The sequence below is a fragment of the Chlorocebus sabaeus genome, chromosome 21 (genome assembly GCF_047675955.1).
Source record: "Chlorocebus sabaeus isolate Y175 chromosome 21, mChlSab1.0.hap1, whole genome shotgun sequence".
NCBI classification, from domain to species: Eukaryota; Metazoa; Chordata; class Mammalia; order Primates; family Cercopithecidae; genus Chlorocebus; species Chlorocebus sabaeus.
Genome location: NC_132924.1, coordinates 19,813,971 through 19,836,481, shown reverse-complemented (window position 1 = coordinate 19,836,481; position 22,511 = coordinate 19,813,971). Strand labels below are relative to the sequence as shown.

The 22,511-nt window shown below is 41.7% G+C and overlaps 1 protein-coding gene across 2 annotated transcripts in view; it reads right to left on the bottom strand.

Moving 5' to 3' along the window:
- Positions 1-22,511, bottom strand: part of GLI3 (GLI family zinc finger 3) — a 279,045-nt gene that overhangs the window by 6,311 nt on the left and 250,223 nt on the right. For both annotated transcript variants that reach the window (XM_073008935.1, XM_073008936.1), the window contains exons 12-15: positions 11,242-11,391; positions 10,203-10,367; positions 5,005-5,295; positions 367-694 (exon numbers count right to left, since the gene is read on the bottom strand). In XM_073008935.1, coding sequence (XP_072865036.1) covers positions 367-694; positions 5,005-5,295; positions 10,203-10,367; positions 11,242-11,391 — 934 coding nt within the window. The remainder of the gene's footprint in view (positions 1-366; positions 695-5,004; positions 5,296-10,202; positions 10,368-11,241; positions 11,392-22,511) is intronic.

Genomic DNA, 22,511 nt, shown 5'->3' with positions numbered 1-22,511 from the left:
GGTAAATATAAATACAAGTGGCTGCTAACCTCCTGGTTTTAAATTTTGGAAACCAGAGACAGAGTTCCAACCACAGATGCCTCTACTGCTGGCATTCCCTTACCCTAATCTAACAGTTATGATTTCACCATCAGAATATGAGTCATGCACAGTCACATTTTTTTTTCTCAGTATTATACTGTTCCTAGATGTTTTTAAAATATGGACCATCCGAAAAGGCAACTTGAATGGGTTCAACATTAACGGATGGTTACAGCGTCATTTTAGGACTAATGGAGAAACTAGTAAACATAAAACTGAGGGTCTGCATTTAAAAGAACAGAAAAAAAAACCCTGAGCAGATGCATGGTCTGATGTAGAACTCACCATTTCCTATGAGAGGAGAGACCGCAGGGGCTTTAGGGGGTAGAATGGGGTTCAGTCGTGGAAACATTCCATTCACTTGTTTTAGCCTTTCTAGTTTTACGTGCTCCATCCATTTGGTCCCTGCCGGGTTTCTCCTGGCTTGCAAAGCAAGGGCTGTGGTTGCAGTGGAAATGGTCGAGTCCATGATTGGGGTTTCATCAATGGCACTGAGGTCTCCTATACTACCTCCATCGGTCAGAGGAAGCTCGAGCCCACTGTTGGAATAGTTGCTGATGGGGGACTGTTGGCTGCTGCATGAAGACTGACCACCAGGGCTTGGCTGAGATGTCTGTTGGGGTCAAGTGGAAAGGAAAGAAATGTCACCAGGGAGGGTCAAGGAAAGCGAGCCAATAATGAGAGCTCATGCATATCAAGATTTTCAAGATCATCGGTTGGTTGAATAAGAAGAAAAACTACGCTCTGGTGAATGGAGCTAGCCACTTTTGGCCAAAATGACGGATGGACCACCAGGCTGATGGGCACTGGGAAGCAATGGACAGCAGAGAATGCTAGCTGTAGTGTGATTGGCATGGTATCAGCCATGGAATCCTGCCCCAATTGCCAACTCTGCAAACACACTTCCTTGGTTCCAATCCCATCTCCACCACTTTATTCTTTGGGCATATTACTTAGTCACTCCAAACCTCAGTTTCCTTATCTATAAAACGGGGACCGTTTATTTCAGAGATTGTTGTCAGGAATTAAGTGTGAAGCCCAGAGAGCATACAAGTATAAAAAGACCTGGATAATAGCAATTGGCTCACAGGGTGTTAGCAATTACTATGATCCCAGGTGGTTTTAGTTTTTAGGTTCATTTTGCTCAGCTGGAACATAAATGTAAGATATGCGCCATCAGCACACATTACCTCCTCCAACAAGAGCCCCTCTAGGCTGTTCAGGGCTGGTTAGCCAAGCTCTTTGTAATCTCTCCTCCCTCCTTCCACATTTTCTTGCTTTTGTAGAACCTCAACCAAGGTGTCAGTAAAAGCAGTTGAGAGAGGTAAAACTTCAATCATATAATAAGCTCGTGCTATATTCAGAAAGAAAGAAAGGCTGCAGATCACAGCCATCATGAGTCTGTAGAATGATTTCACCGTTCCCCTTAGTGTACTCCCTAACAGTTCACTAGGAGGATCAGGAGATGATTCCTTAACCCCAACCAAGTAGACTCTGTAAGACAATGCTGCAAATAATGGAATCTTAATCTAGTCCACCTGGTCCTCAATCAGGGAACGTACTGCCTCCTCTAGTTCCCAGGGTTCCTGGAAATACAGGGTGGAAAGCCTGGTGCCCCAATGTCTGGGGATTACTGTATAAAATGGCCTACAATGCACAGGACAGTCATACAACACAGAACTGTTCTATCTGAAGTTCCAGCGGTGTCCTGGTTGATAAACAGTCGAATCCTTTTTGTACAGATAAGAAAAGTGATGTTCAGAGAAGTTTAGTGACCGCCCAAAGTCACAAAGTGAATGGTGCAACTAGCCTGGACTCTTAGGCCGGCTACTTCCATGCGTCTGCAGCACCTTCACCAGTGTTACTATAAACACTGACAGCAGCCGAAAGAGAGTGCGCTTTACGGAGAGATAACTACACTCACTCAGTTACAGAGTACTGTAGTCTCAGGTGGAATGCACAGTGCCGCCAGGAAGGGCTCTTCCCTTTGGAACCTGTTCACTTCTTCTGCTATCATGGTACATACACCCAAGCAAATGAACACTTTCCAAGTAAGTGCCGCATGGTACACTAACTTTGTCCCGGGCAACCAAGCAGAGCCAAATAAGATATACAAATTTGATCATGAGTATGTGAAGCCTTGCTTAATTTTTGGCCTCAGCAGAGTGCTGGAGTGCCAGACCACCTGCTCCTTCCTGAGGTACTTGTTTCCAGAGCTTTGGATGTCTTTTACTTCTGTACTGTGAAATCAGAGTGTGTGCAAACATGAATCTGTGCATTTGTGTGAACACACAGGCAGATACACTTCATATAAGGCACAAATGCACTCACAACTAGGAAATTGCTTCAATGAGCTTCCACATTTAAATAGAGATTACATTGCTAACAACAAATGAAGCCAGATCTTCCTCAAAGAAGGTGGTGCACGTCTGGTCTAAGGATGAATTTGCGTTAGTACAGTAATGAGTCTTTCAGAACATCTGCTTGGTAGGCCCCAGTGTGATTTGTTATGGAAACCTAGACAGATAGAACAATGAATTCCACCAACTAACTCCACATTTTTCACATGCTGAATGTTCAAAACACATTGCTTCTGTATTTGAAACATATCTGAGGAATGTTCACTACCAAAGATATCACAAAACCACAAAAACTAAAGAAAAATGAACACAAACAAGTAAATGTTAAAAAATGAAAACAAAACAAAAAGGACAGAGAAGCCAAAATTCCCTCACCTTATTACCCACTGTCCTTAGGAAGTGAGAACAAGACATTTAGGAGCATTAGACAGAAGAGATGTTGCATTAATAAGAAAAAAGAAGAAATAATTTAATTTATAGCATGATGATCAAATCAAAGACATGTTTTTAAAGAAAACTAGAAATGTAAATTTCATGTTTATTAAGTACATGTCTATGAAGATACCTACTTTTAAATGTGTGTGAGCATACACACACATAACATCTGCTATGGAAATTTGATTATTAACCTCACTGAGCCTCAGCTTCCTCAAAATATGGGCATAGTCTTGATCTCTATGGTTTCTTTTAGTCCTATGGTTCTAGGTTGGTGCCAAAGTAATTGTGGGTCTTGTCATTACTTTTAATGGCAAAAGACCCACAATTACTTTGGCACCAACCTAATATGATTGAATTACTTTATAAAATATTTCACACACTGGGGCATCTCAATGTTGCTGAGCCAAATCGCTATAACTTTTATTTCTACCGATTTTCTTTTTTAAACAACGGGTATCTGAAGAGAAAATGATAATTTTCTTGAGCTAGGAATGCGCACTAAAAGTAGAAGAGATTCTGGGTTCTTGGAATATCCCAAGAACATAAATCATCAGTTTCATGACATAATCTAAGACTGCAAATTAACTTTCCTTGTTTTGTGAAACACTTGAGGGTAAACTGTCGAACGTTCTGTACAATTATTATACAGGTAGGCTTTATTTTAAGAATAGACATGTGCTCCCCTCCCAAAAAAGTATATAAAACACAGCTTATGAACTGACTAAAACAGTGATCAATCATAATGTATAAATATCTTATTAAGATACTTTTTTAAAGCAAAGTACACCTACCCAATGAGAAATCATGATAAACCTGGATAGCCGATTTGTGTTATTTTTGGCCAGACTTAATGTCATTCTCTAAGACTCTTAAGAGTTCAAAGACAAACTCAGTAAGTCATTAAAACATAGCCTCTCACCCTCCCAATGGTGAGATTGTACATTATTTCCTGCCCACACGTACTGCTATACAGCGACATCACTCATGAATTCATAGGCTGCCCATCCGGTAGACTGCTCTAATTTTAAGAAAATGCTGACTTTAAGTATAAATCTGTTGGCCTGATTGTTTCCATGCATCTTGGAGTCTGAGCATGAAACTTCTCTCTGGTACACTTCCTTCACAGATTAGAGTGACAGCCCAGAACCCAATATATTTGCACAATTAAATCCATTCTATGCATGGCCAAATGGGCTGAATCTCCTCTACTATCTACTCTTTCAATTTTTCTTGTTGTCTTTGAAATTTTTAGGTGTTTTATAAAGTCACATTCATGAAGCGAAGTCACGAACTGAGGTTTGAAAGAAGCTGAAAGAGTAGCAGAGCCCACATGTCATATTAATCTCCAAAGAGAAAGAGTTGCCTACTGAATCTTTCAGATCCTTCTCTTGTGCTCTGCCTCGCTGGTTCAGGCCCAACAGCAAAAGTGGTCTCCAGTTTACCCAGTCTCTAGACTGGTACTGGAGTGGTTTCCTCAAAAAACAAAAACAAAAAAACAAACAAAAAATCTCACCCCTGCTACATCATTCCCCTCCCACCGCTGTGCTCCTCCTCCGCCGCCTTCTCCTCAGCTCTTCCCTCTGCAGTGCTGAACTCCCATCCCATGGCCTCCTCTGCCCCGACTGACTGGCAGTCTGTCCCTCTCTTGAATCCTCCTTACACAGACTTGTGTGTAAGCCCCCATCACACTGCATGGTATTTGTTTTTCAGCCTGTCTATCCCCCACTGGACTGTAAACCCCTGAAGAATATGGGCCATGGCTTATTTACCTTGGGGTCACCAGGGCAAAGAAGACAGAAAGTATGTTTACAGGAAGAGTCAATGAATGATTTTCGACATTACAGACACGCTGGAGAGACAGACAGTCGTGTCTTTCTTCCTTCCATGGCACAGTGGTATGGTTCTGGGAGTAATTTTAAAAATCAGTTAGGAAACCTAGAAACTCTTTTTCTGAGCTGATCAACTTCAAGTAAGCAATCCAGGTCACTGCCTTCATCGCCTCCTCAGATCAGAGACAGCCTGACACAGTGAGGACCGGGAAGTCCTGTCCCTCTATGCGCCCTACCTGGCTCTTTTAAATGACCCTGGGCCTGCTGTGAAGTCAGAAGGCGAGTGAATGACATACCATGGGCTTCTCTGCCTTGACGGTTTTCACCTGGAGGCATTCTTCCCGCTTTGAGGTAGTGTTGCTGAGGTCCTGCTGCTCACCGAGGGCTCCCTGAGTGGGCCGGCCAGGCGACCTGGACTGTGAATGGCTGCCGGAATCTCTCGGGGGTGGGGGCCGAGGATGGATGTCCCCACGTTGCTTTTTGGTGACATGAGCCTCTGGGCCATGCACTGTCTTCACGTGTTTCCGGAGGGAGCTTGGGTCTGTGTAACGCTTAGTGCAGCCTGGGATTTTACACACATATGGTTTCTGCCAAATGCCACAAGAATGAGGTAAGAGATTGTTATGAAGGAGATTATGCCCCAGCCCAGAAGTCCTTTATGGTTGCTCATTACATTTTTAATCCTTTCAAAACACTTTCACAAGGCTTCGAGGTGTTCCGATACCTCTAGGAACTAACAGTCTAATAAGGCCATTAGAACACTGTTCCGTGTCCACAGAATCTAGCTTTAATAGATTATGGCTTGAGAGAGACGCTCAGGGAGAACTAAGAATGTGTAAACTGCCTTGATGTTCTTGGAAGCATTTATACTGGGAGTGAGAAGTATCACGGTGCCATAATAGGCACTCAATAGATATTTGATGATGACGATGATGACGATGACAAATGAAGATGGCTTAAAAGATACCCATCATCTAATCAGGAGAAGACTGCACACTTTTCAGAAGAGATTGTGTGACAAAATTTTTTATGGATGCCCTGGTTCTGAGATCGAATATCACTCTGATCTTTTTGAAAATGTGCTATTTATGCATAGGCATAATTTTGAAACTGCCGATGGCATCTCCCATGTTAGATGACGCTAAAATGTGCTCTTTTGTGTAGCATTAAAGTGTGGGGATGTTCAAGGCTCAAAATAGCCAGACCCTTTCTGCTCTTCGAAATTGGAAAGCCCTGTTACAGACTGTCCGTGAATCCTCATCATAAACTACAGAGGGCTGACAATGTTCTGGGGACCAGGATTTCTGGTCTGTTTTCTTCTCCTGAGTGAATTTATAACTAAGGTCTATAAATTATTTCATGCTAATCTCATTTTCTATGTGGGTCAGTGATCAAGCCTAAGGATACAGTCATAAAAAATTATGCGGATGCTTATATAAGCGGATTATTTTCTCAAATCACAGAACTGCTGGCCTTTGGCTCATGACCAACATCGGATTTGTGAGTTTGCTCACTTGACTTAAAATATAATATACGCAAGGATGCTTTCATGAATATATATTTATTTCTATGTATAGCAGAGGATGAGCTTTTACGTAAGCAATTGTCATGAAAAGCAGGATTACTATAATGTACCTATTACATTTAAAATGATGCTGTGTCTTGTAGAATGTATGTCTAAAAGATGCTTTTTCACTAAAAGCCCAAGAACAGACTGAGTGCTACCTAAAATGCTGAAATGTCCTAATGCAGTGAAGCAAAGATCCTGAAACTGAGAGGTTTCACCTCCAAACCTGAGATTCCTTTGGGCAGAATTGATTCCCATTAACTATGAATTACATCTATTCAGGAGCTTGTGTGATTTGCAGCATATATATATAATAAGATGAGCACATCAAATTCTATGCATTAGGGACAAAAGACTGGCTCTGACAATTAGTGCCATTACCTTACAGTGTTCTGACACGGGCCCTATGCTCGCTCACAGCATTCCTGTGACAGGTTGTTCCATTAGCAGGCAGACTGGGATATGTGGGGCAGAGGTGTGGAGACCAGAAGGAGAGAGGGAACACAAAGCCTGCATGTTTGGAGAGCTACTCTTCCTATAAATATATGGATGTACATTATGGGTTAGCTTAGAACCAAGGACGCAGCCAATGTGTAATGAGATACAAATGTGTCAGCTCCTGCACTTCCAGAAACAACAGCCCATACAGGTGCATCTGTGCACATGTGCCCTTGTGTGTGAACATACACAGTATCTACCCACAAAAGTTCACAAATTCACAAGAAAATAGGTTTAGGAAATGTATACCTCACAACAACATAACAGAAACAAAATATCCCTTCACACAGCTTTTGCCCACAAATTTTGTTGTGATCAGTGACTAAAATAAAATATAACTAAAGGCTAAGAAAAATGTTCTCAGACTTACTGAGGTGCAAGATTCTGCAAGGACAAAGTTGCATACAACAAGATTTAATCATAAGGAATACAAAATCTGATAGGAAAAATAAGAAGATGTGATGATCTATATAATATAAAGTGTGAATGCTATGTAAGGATATAGACAGAGGAGGGATCATTTTTCAGCTGGGATAATCATGGAAGGCATCAGTTATTAAGATTCTATATCTGGGCTTAATGCCCAGCTCATGGGGTTATTGGTAAGTGTTAAATTAGATCATGTACATGAAGTGCTTACCAGGATGCATGGAACGTAGTAAGCACTCAATACACAGAGCTTTTATTAGGAGTCATTTTACTTGGAATGCCAAAAAGAAGTGTCCTCAGCAAAGGTCCAGTGGCAGAACCACTTCATGCACCTAAGCATGGCAGTCCACAGCACCAGCTTCTGGAATGTTTCATTCATGATCATGATAGTGAGAGGTGAGGACTAGAGGGGCGAGCTTGGGCCCTGTGAGAACAGACACTTACACAAGCTTAGGGAGTCTCAGGTTTCCTTACAGGAAAGCAGGAGCCATTGCAGCTTTCTAGAAAGGGAGGTTCAACCGAATCAGAAGTCAGGAAACTTGTTTGGTAGTATCTTTGAGGGAAATATGAGCTGTGTGATCTGGAGTAAGAAGTCCTGTCAGAGCTATGGTCGGTCTAGCAGCCCTAAATGAGCAGGACAGCCAGAGGGACAGAGAAGTGCCAGAAATTACTCCCTTCCTGTTCCAGTCCATTACTTTGTTGGCCACACTTAGAACAGCAAAGGGCTTGACACATAATTAGCTATCAGTATTTGTTTAGTGAATAAATGAAGTTGCAAATAAGAGAGGAAATAAATGAAAGCAAATCACTTGATTTATCTACGCTTGTGAGATTGCACAAATCTGGATTTCCTGGACAAACTTAACTTAGATGCATCTGAAAATCTCCATCATTCATACATAGGGCCAAAGTCTTGCATATAGAATAGAGAAATATAATTTGTTTGTAAATATGTATGTGGGTAGAATTTTAATTATGTATTTATGATCAAGGTTAATAATTTAAGTAAATTGCTCAAGCGTGGTCAATGACATTACTGCCCAATATATCTTTTATTTTTTAATCTCGTAACAAACACTTAACTCTCACACAACATTGCACTTTTCACCTTGGAGAAGAACACAAGCTCAAGTACACCACAATTAAAGCAAATGGAAAGGTACAAATATTTTAGGTCCATAAAAAGACAAAAAGGGTTGGTAATTATCTTTATATGTGTGCATTCTGATCCCAACATACCCACTGTCCAAATTTCTCTACGATAATAGGAAAGAACATTGGCCTAACATCTATAGGAACGAATGCCCACTAAATGTCTAGTGAAAATTACACTCAACTCTATGAAATATATGAAATACATTCTAAGTTAAGTCAAAATCCCTTAAAATTTTAAATTGAAATATAATTCACATGCCATAAAAATAATCCCTTTAAATTGCACAATTCAGTGGCATTTAGTACATTCTAGACATTGTGTAATCATCACCATTACCTAATTCCAGAATATCTTCACCACTCCAACAAAAAAACCTTATGCCCATTGGCAGTCATTGCTATTCCCTCTCCCCTCTGCTTTTGGCAACCACTAATCTACTTTCTATCTCTATGTTTCTGTCTATTCTAGACTCCCTAAAATTTTGTACAAACTAGTATAATAGATTATATTCCAGCTACTGCGTACTGTAAAAGCATTTTTCCATTAAAAAATGGAGATGTGGCATCTTTAAAATGTCTTCAAAGAGTTAGAAAATAATGAGATTCCAAATAACTCCAGTTTCCATGATTTTTTCACACAAAAACTTGGTATATATGAACTTACATGTGACAGTTTGTGAGTGAGTGTGCTTTTTACAGTGTGGTTAATCCCTTTAGGGACATTTTTGCTCTGTAAGTTTCAGCTGAAGAAAACATGGTGAGAACCATCTTGACCACCTGAAAGCCAAATGGCCACTGAGCAGAATGGCTCACTTTGTTTCGGCCCAGCTCTCCGTCTGAAAGATCATGAATGAGTTTGACCTGTGCTGGTGAGATCAAATGACAGCCACTCCAAGGTCTCATGTGTGCACAATGTTCCTTCTCTAACACATTCCAAGCAAACTGATGAAACACTGTGGTGCTGAACTATGTCTCATGTTAACAAATTCTAGTTAACTATCCTATTTCCACTCAAAATGCGAGGAGTCCTCTTGTTAATCTTGCAATACATTCAAGAGAAGGTTTCACAGACAAGCCAGAATTTGAGCTAGACCTCCAAGGCCAAGTTGGAGGTCTGTAGGGAGACGCACACTAAAACATAAGCAATGAATTTGGAGTAATTTTCATTCTTATGCCTCTCTACAATTTAGCAGAGATAACTACCTAAAATAACAGTAACACAACAGGAACCACCCGGAAGCTTTACTCAATATGTTTTCTTAAATAACTGCCTAGAAAGTATTCTGGGTTTCTGAGACCATTTTCCAAGATCCTTTGGAATTTAGAGTGTCTGAAAATTGCATTTAGCCAAGGCTGGTTGCTCCGTAAAGATCTTTTTTGATATAATACCATTTGAAGATATCACTTGGAGGAAGCAAATAAAAGTGGATGACTTAGCAGGAAGCTGTCAGCTGTCAACATGCTACTTCTTAATATATCCTTGGGGCTTATGGGGTCATCCTTTGCATGGATTCCTGCTATTTTGGGCAGAGTGACTGGCTCAGATTCCAAGTTAAATGCTCCCACTGTTTGACCAGTAGGTGGCAGTTCAAAACCAACATGAAACTAGTAAGTTCACAGGGGTTTTAAGAAGTTTCCTCTTCATCTCTTATTATTCTCCAAATAAGATCCAGTTTCCAGTCCCACCTAGGAAGCCCAAGCCTTCACCTGCAGGGGTGGAGCCCACTCATACTGGGAATGGCCAAGGGGAAAACAAAACGGAACACACTGTGCCTTCCATGTGCCTTCCCCGGGATGGTTCCTTTGTTTCCTTATGCAAACTCCGTGCCCACTGAGGATGCTTACCTCATTGGAATGCGTTCTGTTTTGGTGCTTGGCGCGATCAGAGGCATTTGAGAAAGCCTTGTTGCAACCTTCGTGCTCACAGACGTATGGTTTCTCTCCAGTGTGAGATCTCAAGTGTGTTTTCAAGTTTTCTAGTCTCGAGTAGGCCTTTGTGCAACCTTCAAACTAAGGACAACAGGTAAATCTGGATTACTCTGCACAATGGCAACAGCAGCTTATGCCTAACACGCCCTCCAAGTTGATGAAAAACTGACGTTTCAAGGGTCAGCAGCTTTTCAAAACCCACGAACAAAAAGTCCACTAAACTCTGCATTTATTGGGATTCAGATGTAGCTTGGTGCAGTTCAAGATAAAGAGCTTTCAGTGCCAGTAAAAGTCCTGAAGTTTTTTTTTTTTTTAATAGACCCCTCAATGTGGACAATGGGTTTCATTATCTGCTCATTGATCTCCTCAAATTCCCACTGATTTCAGATTCAGCACAAAGTTCATTAATATAGCTTTGTGTCCATACAAAGACATGGAATTTGATCATGTTTGTAAAGGGCCTTTAAGATGTAAAGTACCAGGGCTCAGCGTGCCCAGTGTGCCTTGTGGGCACCTCAGTGAAGAATGCACAGCCTTGCAGCAGCCCCGTCCCACTCCATACGCCTATGCCTGAGGACTCACTTGGAAAGGAAGGGAAAACTTTAAAACCTGGTATAGGGATTAGCTGTTTTAAAAGTCAACTTCAACTCTGTAAGTTGGAAGCTGGCACTTTGCCTTCTGAGCCCCATAGTACCATAAGCTGTTGGGCTGTGGCCAGCAGGGTGGCCCTGTGTTCATTCCCAGTGCCAGCCACCACTGCCCCCTTGCCACTCTTCAGAGCTGCGCTGTCCAACTCAGTCACTCAAACACCCAAGCATTTATCACCAGACAATACTCTAGTCCTCTTCTCTTGCCACCCAACCACACTTCCCCTGAGCTAGCGTCATCAGTTTGCACAGCTCGTATGAATATGGGGAAGGACCCACATGTGCCTGCCGCCCACTTTTGTACTCACAGTGCATTTGTGAGGCTTCTCGCCCGTGTGTCTTCTCATATGCACTACCAACATATACTGGGCTTTGAAGGGTTTCTGCTCTCTTGAGCAGTCCAGCCACCGGCACACAAACTCCTTCTTCTCTCCATGAATATGGTCATTATTTATATGCTGGGGTTTGGAAAAAGAGAGACAAATCAAATGGAAATGTATTCATCATTTCTGAAGGCAACAGAAGAAAATGCAGAAAATGCCCCAATCTTAAAAATCCTAAAGACCACAAGAATAACTTTACCATATTACAGGTTATAAAAATTCTAGTTAGTACACTTCTCAAGTAAATTTGCTTTTGCTAACTGTGTATGCATGCTTCCTAACGAGCGGGAGTGGCAAGACCGGGATAGAGCCTGACATCCCAGGAAATATACCACAGTACATTGGCCATCTGAAGAGTAGGGTTCTATTCCAGGTTTGGGACCAGCTAGTTATTAAATGAGGTGAGCCCCTGTTGACTTTTCTGAACCTCTGTCAATTTTCCTTGCCAAGGCTGGCGATCGAGGCTAAACAACTGCAGAGGTGTTCTCCAGCTCTCACGCGCTAGGCCATGGGTTAGCACCGTGGCTCAGGCTTCAAAAAGGGAGAGCACACAGAAACACACAATTCCGGAACAAAAATACCAAAAGCACTTGCAAACAAAACTTTAGCTCAGGGTTAGTCAGACTGCTTCCTGAGTAAGAACTGCGGAGAAAAGAATTATACTGAGGAAGAGGACTGTGTGGTCAACAACAAATGAGTTACTCTTTCAGGGCCTTGGTTTTCTTCTTGTAGAAAATAAATGACTGGATTCCCTAGTTGCTAAGGGCCTTTCTACTTTTAAAATTCTATTAATATGGTTTTTAATATAAAGATGAAGTTCCTTGAATTACTTACCAATTCAAGGTTTTAGAATCATTTAATTTCTTGGATTAATTCTAATTGGGAACCATTAGAAACCTATTGCAGCATGAAAGGAAGAGAAGCTTCTTAATTTGAATCAAATTAAGGTCAATTTCAACAGCTTGAGCATACTATTTCAATGTCCACCTATAGACTACTGAAGACATTTGTATTCTAGGTTGATGCTGTTGGTCCTTATTTTCTGGTGATTCTGCATTTTACTTGCCTTAATTTAAGGCTTGTGGGAACACTTTCTCAAGTATACACAGAAATACATCACCAAAAAACTTCGTTCAATAAGAGAAAGCTCCCTTTGGCTCCATGCCTCGCGTGGTAGTGACACAACCTCTCATTACTTTCCTGCTGAGTCCAGGGCTCCTAAAGCGGTGGTTGCTGTGGGTCTGAAGGTGAAATTCTGCCCTCAGAGTGGGCCTTTCCCAGTTACTCCACTAGATGGCCTACCGCTTTAGGGAAAAAAAAAAAGTTTTACAAAAAATAAAGTTTTCTGTGCTGTTTCTGGAGTTTAAAACTGGGTGAGGACAGAGAAAAGAAATTGTTGTTCTCTATCTCCTCTCCTTGGAGCAGCTCCCAGAAAAATCTGATGAACAGCAGAGAGTCAGTGGTACAATGCAGCACACGAGGAGACAGCCAGCGTCCCATCAGAAGCTCCAAAACGACACAGAAATGGCAGTGGTGGGGGAGCAACCCCACGGCAAACAGATGTGGGTTTCCTATGAAAAGCCAACCAGGCTCCATGTCAGTGTTTCTTAAAAGTTATGATGATGCACACAGGTATAGGAAGAGAACAGATGTTCTGGACAGGGGACAATGTTCAATCCGCACATGTCTGCTTCTAGTACATCTTTGTAGCCCATACACAAGACCAGGGCTTTCCCAAATGTGTGCTGAAGCCCAGCGTTGGAAACCAAGCTCACATCTTACAGAGGAATTCTATGGATTCTCAAACGGGAGAAAAACAAGTGATCACACAAAACCACTCCATAACAGTTGCTCTTGGTTCAGTTTTCTAAGCCACTGGAAATAAAGCTTGGATCCTTGGATTAATGCACATGAAAGGGAAGCAAAAAAGGAAGGGAGGGAGGGAGGAAGGAAGCAAGGAAGGCAAGCAGAGAGTGAGGGAGAAAGAAGGAATGGGAAGAATAAGGAAGGAACACAGGAGGGAGAAAGGAAAAGTTAAAATTGGGAAACTGAATTACAATTTGTGCTGAGCCAACTGCTTAAGGCTGGATCCATGTCTTATTAGTTCCCTGTTCTCTCTCGTGCTTTTATGAGGATGTGCTGGGTGCCACTCACGCCAGGCACTGTGCTGGGGAACATGACAGAAACGATTCTTGCCCCCAAGGAATTAAGTCTATCAGATGGAAACCGGTCATGGCTTGAATTACTATACAATTATGGTTGTGATGGGCATTATGTAGGGAAATAACAGGGTTTTATAAAAACATGTAATGGGATCCTAAGTCAGTGTGCAGCATCAGGAATCAGGGTCCGCTTCTCCAATGAAGCAGCATTTAGAGCAGGACCTGAAGGATGAGTAGACATACCAGGTGTGCAGGGAAGGATGGGGTGGGAGAATGGGACACTACAGCAGACCGATGACACAGAAGTACCTGCAGAAGAACAGAGCCTAGCGCCTTTGAGGAACAGGGTGAGGGCCACGCATGACAGCAGAGAACTGGCCAAGGAGAGATTGCCACTGCTTGGCATGGCGAGAAGCATGAGTTTTCTGTGGGTCAAGTGGACATCCATGAGGTAGGTAAGCTTGGGCTAGCTTGCCAGTGCTCACCTAAAATGCTGTGTGCTCAGTAACGTCTCCAGCAGTGAGGATGTGGGAAATACCCCTGCGTAAAAACTCACATACACCCCAGGGAAAAGCCAGGCTTGCATGTCTGCCCCTGAGGAGGAGGGCATCAGGGAAACCTGGTGCTACTCAAGGAAGCAGGGGTGGCTAAGAGGGAGGTGCCAACAGCAGCCAGCAAAGAGACTCTCATCTCTTCCTTTCCTGTCTCATCCAACACACTGGAGGAGCTGGACCCTAGAAAGAAAGGGAAGGCGTCTCCTGGAGGCACTCCCAGGCCCTGGCTCCTTTAGATGAGGTGGCAAAGGGAGGGCAAACAGCCTGCCAGTTTCCTTGAGGCCTGTGCCTCGCTGCTGACAGGGAAGGGAAGGCTCTGGATTGGACCTGACATTGGAGGTTTAAATTGGACACTTTAATAATCCAAAGTGACTGGGAAGGTGTAGACTCTGCCTACAATGGTGTTGAGGGACTCCAGCACTGAGCAGAGAAGGGAGAACTGGCAACCAGCGGAGGAGGGCAGTGCCTGGAAAAATCCCAATCATTTCGTATCTACACCACGCCCAGCTTCTTCTACCTTTGCTACTGAGACAATGTGTGGAAATTTGAGTGGGGGGAAATCCCACGTCAGTCAGCAAGCATGAACACCCTGGTGTTTTCTCCATGTGGGGAAGGGTGAGGGGAACTTATGCTGGGCCCTTAAAGCAACCTCATTTTCAGTACAGTTAGCATCTTGGGAATGTTCCCTTTCCACTCCCTTAGACCTGAGCCCCAGCTGATATGTTTTTGCAATTTTCTGGAACTGCTCTTAAGTTCAAACTTGCATTGAGACCACAGTTATTTTTCTTTAAATGAAATTCTACACCTAGGAGGGTGGGGAACCAAGTCAATCTTCCTCTTCTTTACTACCTAAATGCTGCACAGAGGATGTAATCAATTGCTTTAAGGAAAAAGGGAGGCATCTTGCTGCCTATTTAAGTAGTTCAAATGTATTTTAAGCTTAACATATTTCCTAGCACTAGATTTCAAGTGAAAATTAAAATTCTAAGAACTCACAGATTTCACATGTGCATGTGTTCTAAATATTTACTTTCCTTTAAAAAGCTGCATTGGGCCAGGCATGGTGGCTCACACCTGTAATCCCAATATTTTGGGAGGCTGAGTCAGGAGGATCACTTGAGGCCAAGAGCTCAAAGTGATCCTCTATGTTGCCTGGGCAACATAGAGAGACCCCATCTTAAAAAAAAAAAAAATCAGGGTGTGGTGGCATGGGCTTGTAGTCTCAGCCACTTGGGAGGCTGAGGCAGGAGGGTCACTTGAGTCCAGGTTAAGGTGGTAGTGAGCCAGGACTACACTACTGCATGCACTCCAGCCTGGAAGAGCAAGACCTTGTCTCAAAAAAAAAAAAAAAAAAAAAATACATTGCCTTCTGCAGCGAGTGTTCATCTGAGGGCCTATATCACGGTAGGCAGAGCGCTGGAGGGCAGTGGAGGATGCATTCCAGACCAATTTCTGATGAGTTGTGTACCTTTGACAGACCAATTCACCTATTTGGACCTTACTTTTCTCATCTGTAAAATTAGAGTAATGAATTAGATCAGGTGTTGGCAAACATTTTCTGTAAAAGCTAGATAGTAAATATTTTAGAGACTTTACGGTGCTGTAAGCAGCCACAGACAACATTTAAATGAATGGGTTACCTGTTCATTTATGGATGTGGAAAACTTTCATGTGTCATGAAATATTATTTGACCTTTTTTTCAACTTTTAAAGAGTACAAAAACCATTCTTAGCTCATAGACTGCACTGAAACAAGCAGCAGGATTTGGCCTATGGGCCACTGACTGCTAACCCCCAAACTGGATGAGCTCTGTTTCCTTCTCATACTAATATCTGACAGGTGAGCCCTCAAGCCTGAGAATGCAAAATTAGAAGGAGGTATGTTCTAGTGCCAGAGAACAGAAAAGGCAGCAGGAAGGACTGAAAATCAGGATCCTGCGCTATAAAAGGTACCCCAAGGAAGGGAGGGCTATACATTAGGCCAAACTTCACTGTTTGTATCATATTCCTAGGACTAAGTAAAAAAACACATTCTTTTTCTCACCAAAATCCAAGGTAGATAAGAAAAGTGATAGGCAATGATTTCTTAACATTCAGTGGATGAACTGACCCTGTATGAAGCTGGCCTGAAATTCAATGGGCACCAGTTTATTTGTGGTTTCATTGAAAATTTGACTTCCCAGCAGTGAAAATGTTAATCAAATATATAAATAATTTAATTAGAGGGAAAATAATGCATGATTAAATTCCAAACTAATCCAACACATAGACATGCAATTTGCCAGAGGCCCGAGAGTCAGAAAGAGATAGATGGTGTAAATTACAATGTGGCATGCCAACTCTCCCGGCACGGCCACTCTGAACTCTCCCTGTCTGAATAAACAGGGCCAGGACATGAGGACCAGGCAATTTCCCCAGAAAAGCCAAGTCCCGACATTGAGCTTCCCAGTGGGTCTGTGTCTTCAGTTTTCCAATCGGGGCTGCAAGCATTAGCCTTAGGGAACTGGTAACTGAGGAAGTGAACACCTCACGAGCCCATAGCAAACCAACAAAGTGATGTTTTTTTAACTGTCGTTGAATGGGAGCAAAATGAGCCAAGACAGTATTTCTTCCACTGTTTCTTCCACTCCTTTGGGGCTCTGGGAGCCCACAGAATGGTGGGAGAAATCACAAGCCGGTTTAGCAATCAAGGAGGCAGCAGGTGCTTCTTTCTTTTAAGGGAGTTTCTTTGGGAAGCCGAGCCCTGGATGTCCACCAAGGAGGCTTGGAGAGCTACAGGAAGAAACGGGAAAGTGAAGCTTTTCTTTCACTAGCAGCAAAATAGATGCCACAATGGACTTCACTGAGCTAATCAGGGTCCTTTCTTCTCACTTTGTTATTTCACTATTAGCTCAGAGCAGGCAGTTTTCCCTCGGTCTGCTCCTAACCCTCCAGATGAAAGCATGCATGCAGTCCATGGCTCGCAGCTCTCCAAATAAAGCCGCCATTCACGCAGCTCATGAGGCTGGGAAGTACACTTCTGCTTTCCTTCAGTCTCCTCTCCACAAATTCCCACTCAGAAACACAGTTCTCTGGATCGATAAGTGTCCTCCCTTCTAAGTGACTTCTTCAGAATGCTACCACATGGCTCAAATGTGTGTGTGCCAGATCTGCACATCCCCATTCAAAGCCTGCCCGAGGGAATCACTAATCCATAGATACACACCTGGCTGCCTCAAAAGTCTGTCCACTCTTTACATCAGCCAGTTTCTTAACATCAAGAAGGTGAATTCCACGGTTGTAATAAAAAATATTACCTTTAAGCACCGCTAAAAACAGTGGAGGGGGGAAATGCAAAGCTTCAGGCTCAACCCTCACCAATTTCCAGACAGCTCCCCTGTGCATGTACGTTTCACGCCAGTCTTTCTGTCAGTATCTAATGTTTCTCAAATTCCACAGAACTGCTTTACCAATTTAAAAGGGTTTCTACAAAGTACGTTGCCGAGTTCATCACAGCACAAGCTACATGTAAAAGCAAAATATATGGTCACAGTTTTCAAATATATATGATCTCTCTCACATACACACAAACACCCATGTGCACACACAGGTGGTGTTACGACCTTCATAGAAAATAGAATAAGGGCTTAGAAAGCAGTGTGTTCCATATATAAACATCTAAGAAAACGGAACAGCCTTTCCGGCTGGCAGTTCACTGAGTTCACTGGTGAGTCACTGGTGGAAGGCTGGGCACACTTGCTCCACCCCCAGTTTTATTTCCAATTCATGCCTTTGCTACATTTCTCTCTCTTGAACCATTAAGAGGCCACCATTTGTTGTGGTGATTGTATTTTTAAAAGGCAGAAAATAAAACTTAAACACTCTCTTCTCAGAACATCAAACTGGAAATGTTTAATAGTTTCAAAATCTTTTTATGTTACTCTACCAGGTTAGCTCATAAATGCGGCTTGAGTTAATTAATACACTGAACAGGATTCAATAATTTGAAACTTCTATGGGATTTGCTGGGAAAAGATATTAAGACAGCCTTCTACTTTGACATAAGATGGGATATAAAGAAGTAAACAATTTCAAGTAAGTTCAATTTTCAGTGTTTCTTGACTTTATGTTATAAGCCTATTACTCTTTAGGTAGTAGTCCAGAAATATTTCTGAAAAGAAAAAAAATGGGAAAATAATTTAGAATATATTAAATATAATTTACGTTAAAACTGATTCGCAAGAAAGACTGAAATGCTTTGCCTAAAAGAAAACTTTCCACAAGAATCTCTCAAACCTTTCTGCCTGAAATAAGGTCTATACCTTCCAGTTTTGTGTATTACTTGATAAATATAACATTTTTGAAAGTTTCACAACTGTCATGATGTGGATTATATTGGGGATACCTTGTAATTGGATTCCTAAAGGATTCACTAGGCAGACACAGAAAAAAACATGAATCACAGACTATCAGGACTGAAATAGGCCTTATATCTCAATATGCACTTTAATTTTAGATAAATAAAATAATTTAAATTGTTTTGGTGGCACCCATCAATCTTCCTTCCTAACAGATTATTTAAAAACCTGAAACAGCCTGCTGTGGGAGGGATCTCCCTGAGACTTCACAAAATGCCTGTTTCAATTCAAACTGGTTAATAAAAATATCAAGGCATCTTTCAGTTTCTGACATAACTATAAAATTATACCAGAAAATACCAAGAGGGCTCAAGACTTTGGGTACAAACCAGCATTCTCTTTATAAAAATAAAGCAATTTCTTATTTCTGATTTGTGAATATTAAGAATTAGGATGAGATAAAAAATATGCTTTTTGGTTAAAAATGAATAAATAAATGGACTTCTTCCTGGCTGTTATTTGAATCCTGCTTTTAGGTACAAATGTGTAACAAAATTATTTTTTCTTATGTGTAAGAAAGGCAAAGTTCTTTAACAAGGTAAATGTTTTATATTAACAAAGAGCTTTATAATGTTGGATTTGGATGTGGTCCCCACCCCACCCCATCACCTCCCCAGAACCCCCAAGGAAAGCTGGACTAGATTTCACTGCGGCAGAACACTATCATTTCACATTTAAAAACAAAAGTCCATAAAAAGGAATGAAATACATATACATGTTACAGCATGGTTGAACTTTGACAGCATGCTAAATGAAAGAAGCCAGTCAAAAAAAGAGATAAATACTACATGATTCCATTTATATGAGTATCTAGAATAGGTAAATCTATATATAAAAAAATGTGGGTGAATGGATAAATTGGGGATGACAGCAAAAGGGTATGAGGTTTCTTTGTAGGGTAAGGGAAATGTTCTAAAATTCATTGTGGTATTGGTTGCACAGCTTTGAGAATATATCAAAACATACGAATTGTTGTGTATTTTAAATGGATGAATTACATGGTAGATAAATTATATCTCAATAAAGATATTACCCGCCCCCTCACCCCACACCTCCAAAGAAAAACTCACAAAAGTATACTTGGTGATGAAGTCTAGTACCAGGAAATTGTGGGAGAATAGGAAGAAGGTTGAAGGAACAGCCAGGTAGAATGGAATCTGACTTCCCCCAAGCTACACCTCTCCTTCAGACTGATTGCGGTAGGGCCCGGCAAGTGTTTTTCCACTGAAGCACAAGACTGCATCTTAATCACAACTTCTGCTACAACATACACAGACACACACACAGACACACACACAGACACACACACACACACAGATGGGTTGAGTCAAAGTGGAACATATTTTATTTTTTTGAGACAGAGTGAGACAGAGTCTTGCTCTGTTGCCCAGGCTGGAGTGCAGTGGCATGATCTCGGCTCACTGCAACCTCCACCTCCCGGGTTCAAGCAATTCTCCTGCCTCAGCCTCCAGGGCAACTGGGACTACAGGCATGCGCCACCACGCCCAGCTAATTTTTGCCTTTTTAGTAGAGACAGGGTTTCACCATATTGGCCAGGCTGGTCTCCAGCTCCTGACCTTGTGATCCACCTGCCTCAGCCTCAAAGTACTGGGATTACAGGCATGAGCCACTGCACCCAGCTGTGGAACATATTTTTATGATACACTATTTCCCGGTGGGTTTCATACTGGCCTCAGTTAACAACCTGGGAACCTCACATAAATGACAACTTCTCTGTATTCCCCTCTCCTCATCGTCCAAGTTGTAGAGATGAGTGGAAAGATGGAGAAACCTGAACTTTGTACAGAGTTGTTAACAACAAAACCAAAAAACATCATACACTAACATCAGTTCAAGTATGCAAAATAGTGCATGATTTGAAAAAGCAGATAGTTTCTAATCCATGATATACTCTAAAATTTACTAAAGATGCATGAAAAATGGACACACTGTTAATTCAGAATCTCTTATCTTTTCAGGTTTGCTGTTACCTTGGATTATATAATAATTAGATATAAATGTAAAATTTGTGATACAATTTATCTAGCTGACTCTCCACCCTACCCTAAGGAATGCACGTGTCGCAGGCTCAAATTCATATAAATAGAATCACAGGACTGACTTACTATTAAGGTGACCTAAAAACTGAAGGAAATGTGAGTTTTTGAGAAGAGTTTCTAAGAAGTAAATATTCATAATATTGATTGATGTTATTTATATTATTTAGGTCAAAATGAAGCATCCTCATTCTTGAAAGTGCCTTAAGGGCCCTGCTATGGTCTGAACGTGTTCCCCTCTGAAACCCATACGTTGAAACTTAATCACTAGTGTAGGTGTATTAAGACGTGGGGCCTTGGCCAGGCACAGTGGCTCACGCCTGTAATCCCAGCACTTTAGGAGGCTGAGGCAGATGGATCACCTGAGGTCAGGAGTTTGAGACCAGCCTGGCCAACATGGTGAAACCCTGTTTCTACTAAAACTACAAAAAATTACCCGGCATTGTGGCAGGTGCCTGTAATCCCAGCTACTCGGGAGGCTGAGGCAGGAGAATCACTTGAACCCGGGAGGCGGAGGTTGCAGTGAGCTGAGATCACACCATTGCACTCCAGCCTGGGCAACAAGGGTGAAACTCCATCTCAAAAAAGGAAAAAAAAAAAAAAAAAGAAGAGGTGGGGCCTTAGGAAGGTGATTAGGTCAAGAGGGCGGAGCTCTCATGAATGGGATTAGTGACCTTACAAAGGGGCTGGAGGAAGCCCTCTCCCTTTCTGTGTGAGGACACAGCCAGAGGCTCCAGCTATTAGGCATAGAATGAGCCCTCACCAGATACTGAATCTGCTGATGTCTTGACCTTAGATCTCCCAGCTTCCAGAAAGTGAGAAATCAAGTTCTATTAGTTATAAATTACCCAGCGTTAAGATATTTTGTTTTTGCAACAGAAACAGACGAAGATAGGCCCCTAATTCCTTCTAGAAACCATAAAAGTGCTTCTTCTCTTAAAATTTTGTTTTCTGAATTCTAAGTTATTTTAGTAAAACGAAAATGTAACTGTTCTCTCTTAAGAGGCTTCTCTTACCATCTAATAAGGTGCCTTTTGTTAAAGAGATTCTCAGAGTTTCTTTCCTGGAGTGACCTGTATTTAAGTCCCATTGCGATTTTACGTGGAGATGTAAAGTGACATCTGCAAGCCATTCGAAGACCCTGTGCACATCGTTTCTACAAGTTACTGGGCAGATTTAATGTTTTACCATATCCTTTTAAATATCAACTTTGTTTCAGCCAAATGACAACAAAACCAGTAAATTCCTTTTAAGCAAATTGACTAGGGGCTTAATTACCAAAAAGAAAGATACAAAGAGTTAAGCAAGTAAGGATTCAGTAGTATCTATTCTAGAGATAATTTTTAAAAAAAAGACTATTAAACACATATAGGCAAAATTATTTTAACTGTGTAATCATGGAACGAAATTATTTGGAAAACCATTCTCCAAAGAGGCACCTTCTATTTCATCTCTGCAATGAACAAATCCAGCAAACATGGTAAGAGCCAAGGTTTCTGATTTGAGCTCTAGCCCCAAAGGAGGTGCAGTTAAATCCCAATTTCCTGTTCCACAACTGGCTCCTAGATGAGGAAGATAGAAAGGCCAGAGGAGCTAAGAAAGGGGCTATAAATGCAACCTCTCCGAAGGATCAAATAAATTCGTCACTCATATGCATGGATCATTCCTACAAGTCTAGCATATGGAGAAAGCATTACCATCCATTGTAATTGCATTTATCTCCAAGTTAAGGATTTCAGAAGCCAGACTGTATCCCAGAGCATTAAAATTCCCTCACCTATGGGCATGGTTTTCTGCCAGATTCAGAAAAGAGGTTTAATGGATAGTTTCTCTTTATACTAACAGCAATTTTACTATTCAACCTGTTGTCAAAATAATGCTTATTTTGGGCTGGGTGCAGTGGCTCACACCTGTAATCCCAATACTTTGAGAGGCTGAGGCGGGAGGATTGCTTGAGCCCAGGAGTTCAACACCAGCCTGGGCAATATAGTATGACCTCATTTCTACCAAAAAATAAAAATAAAA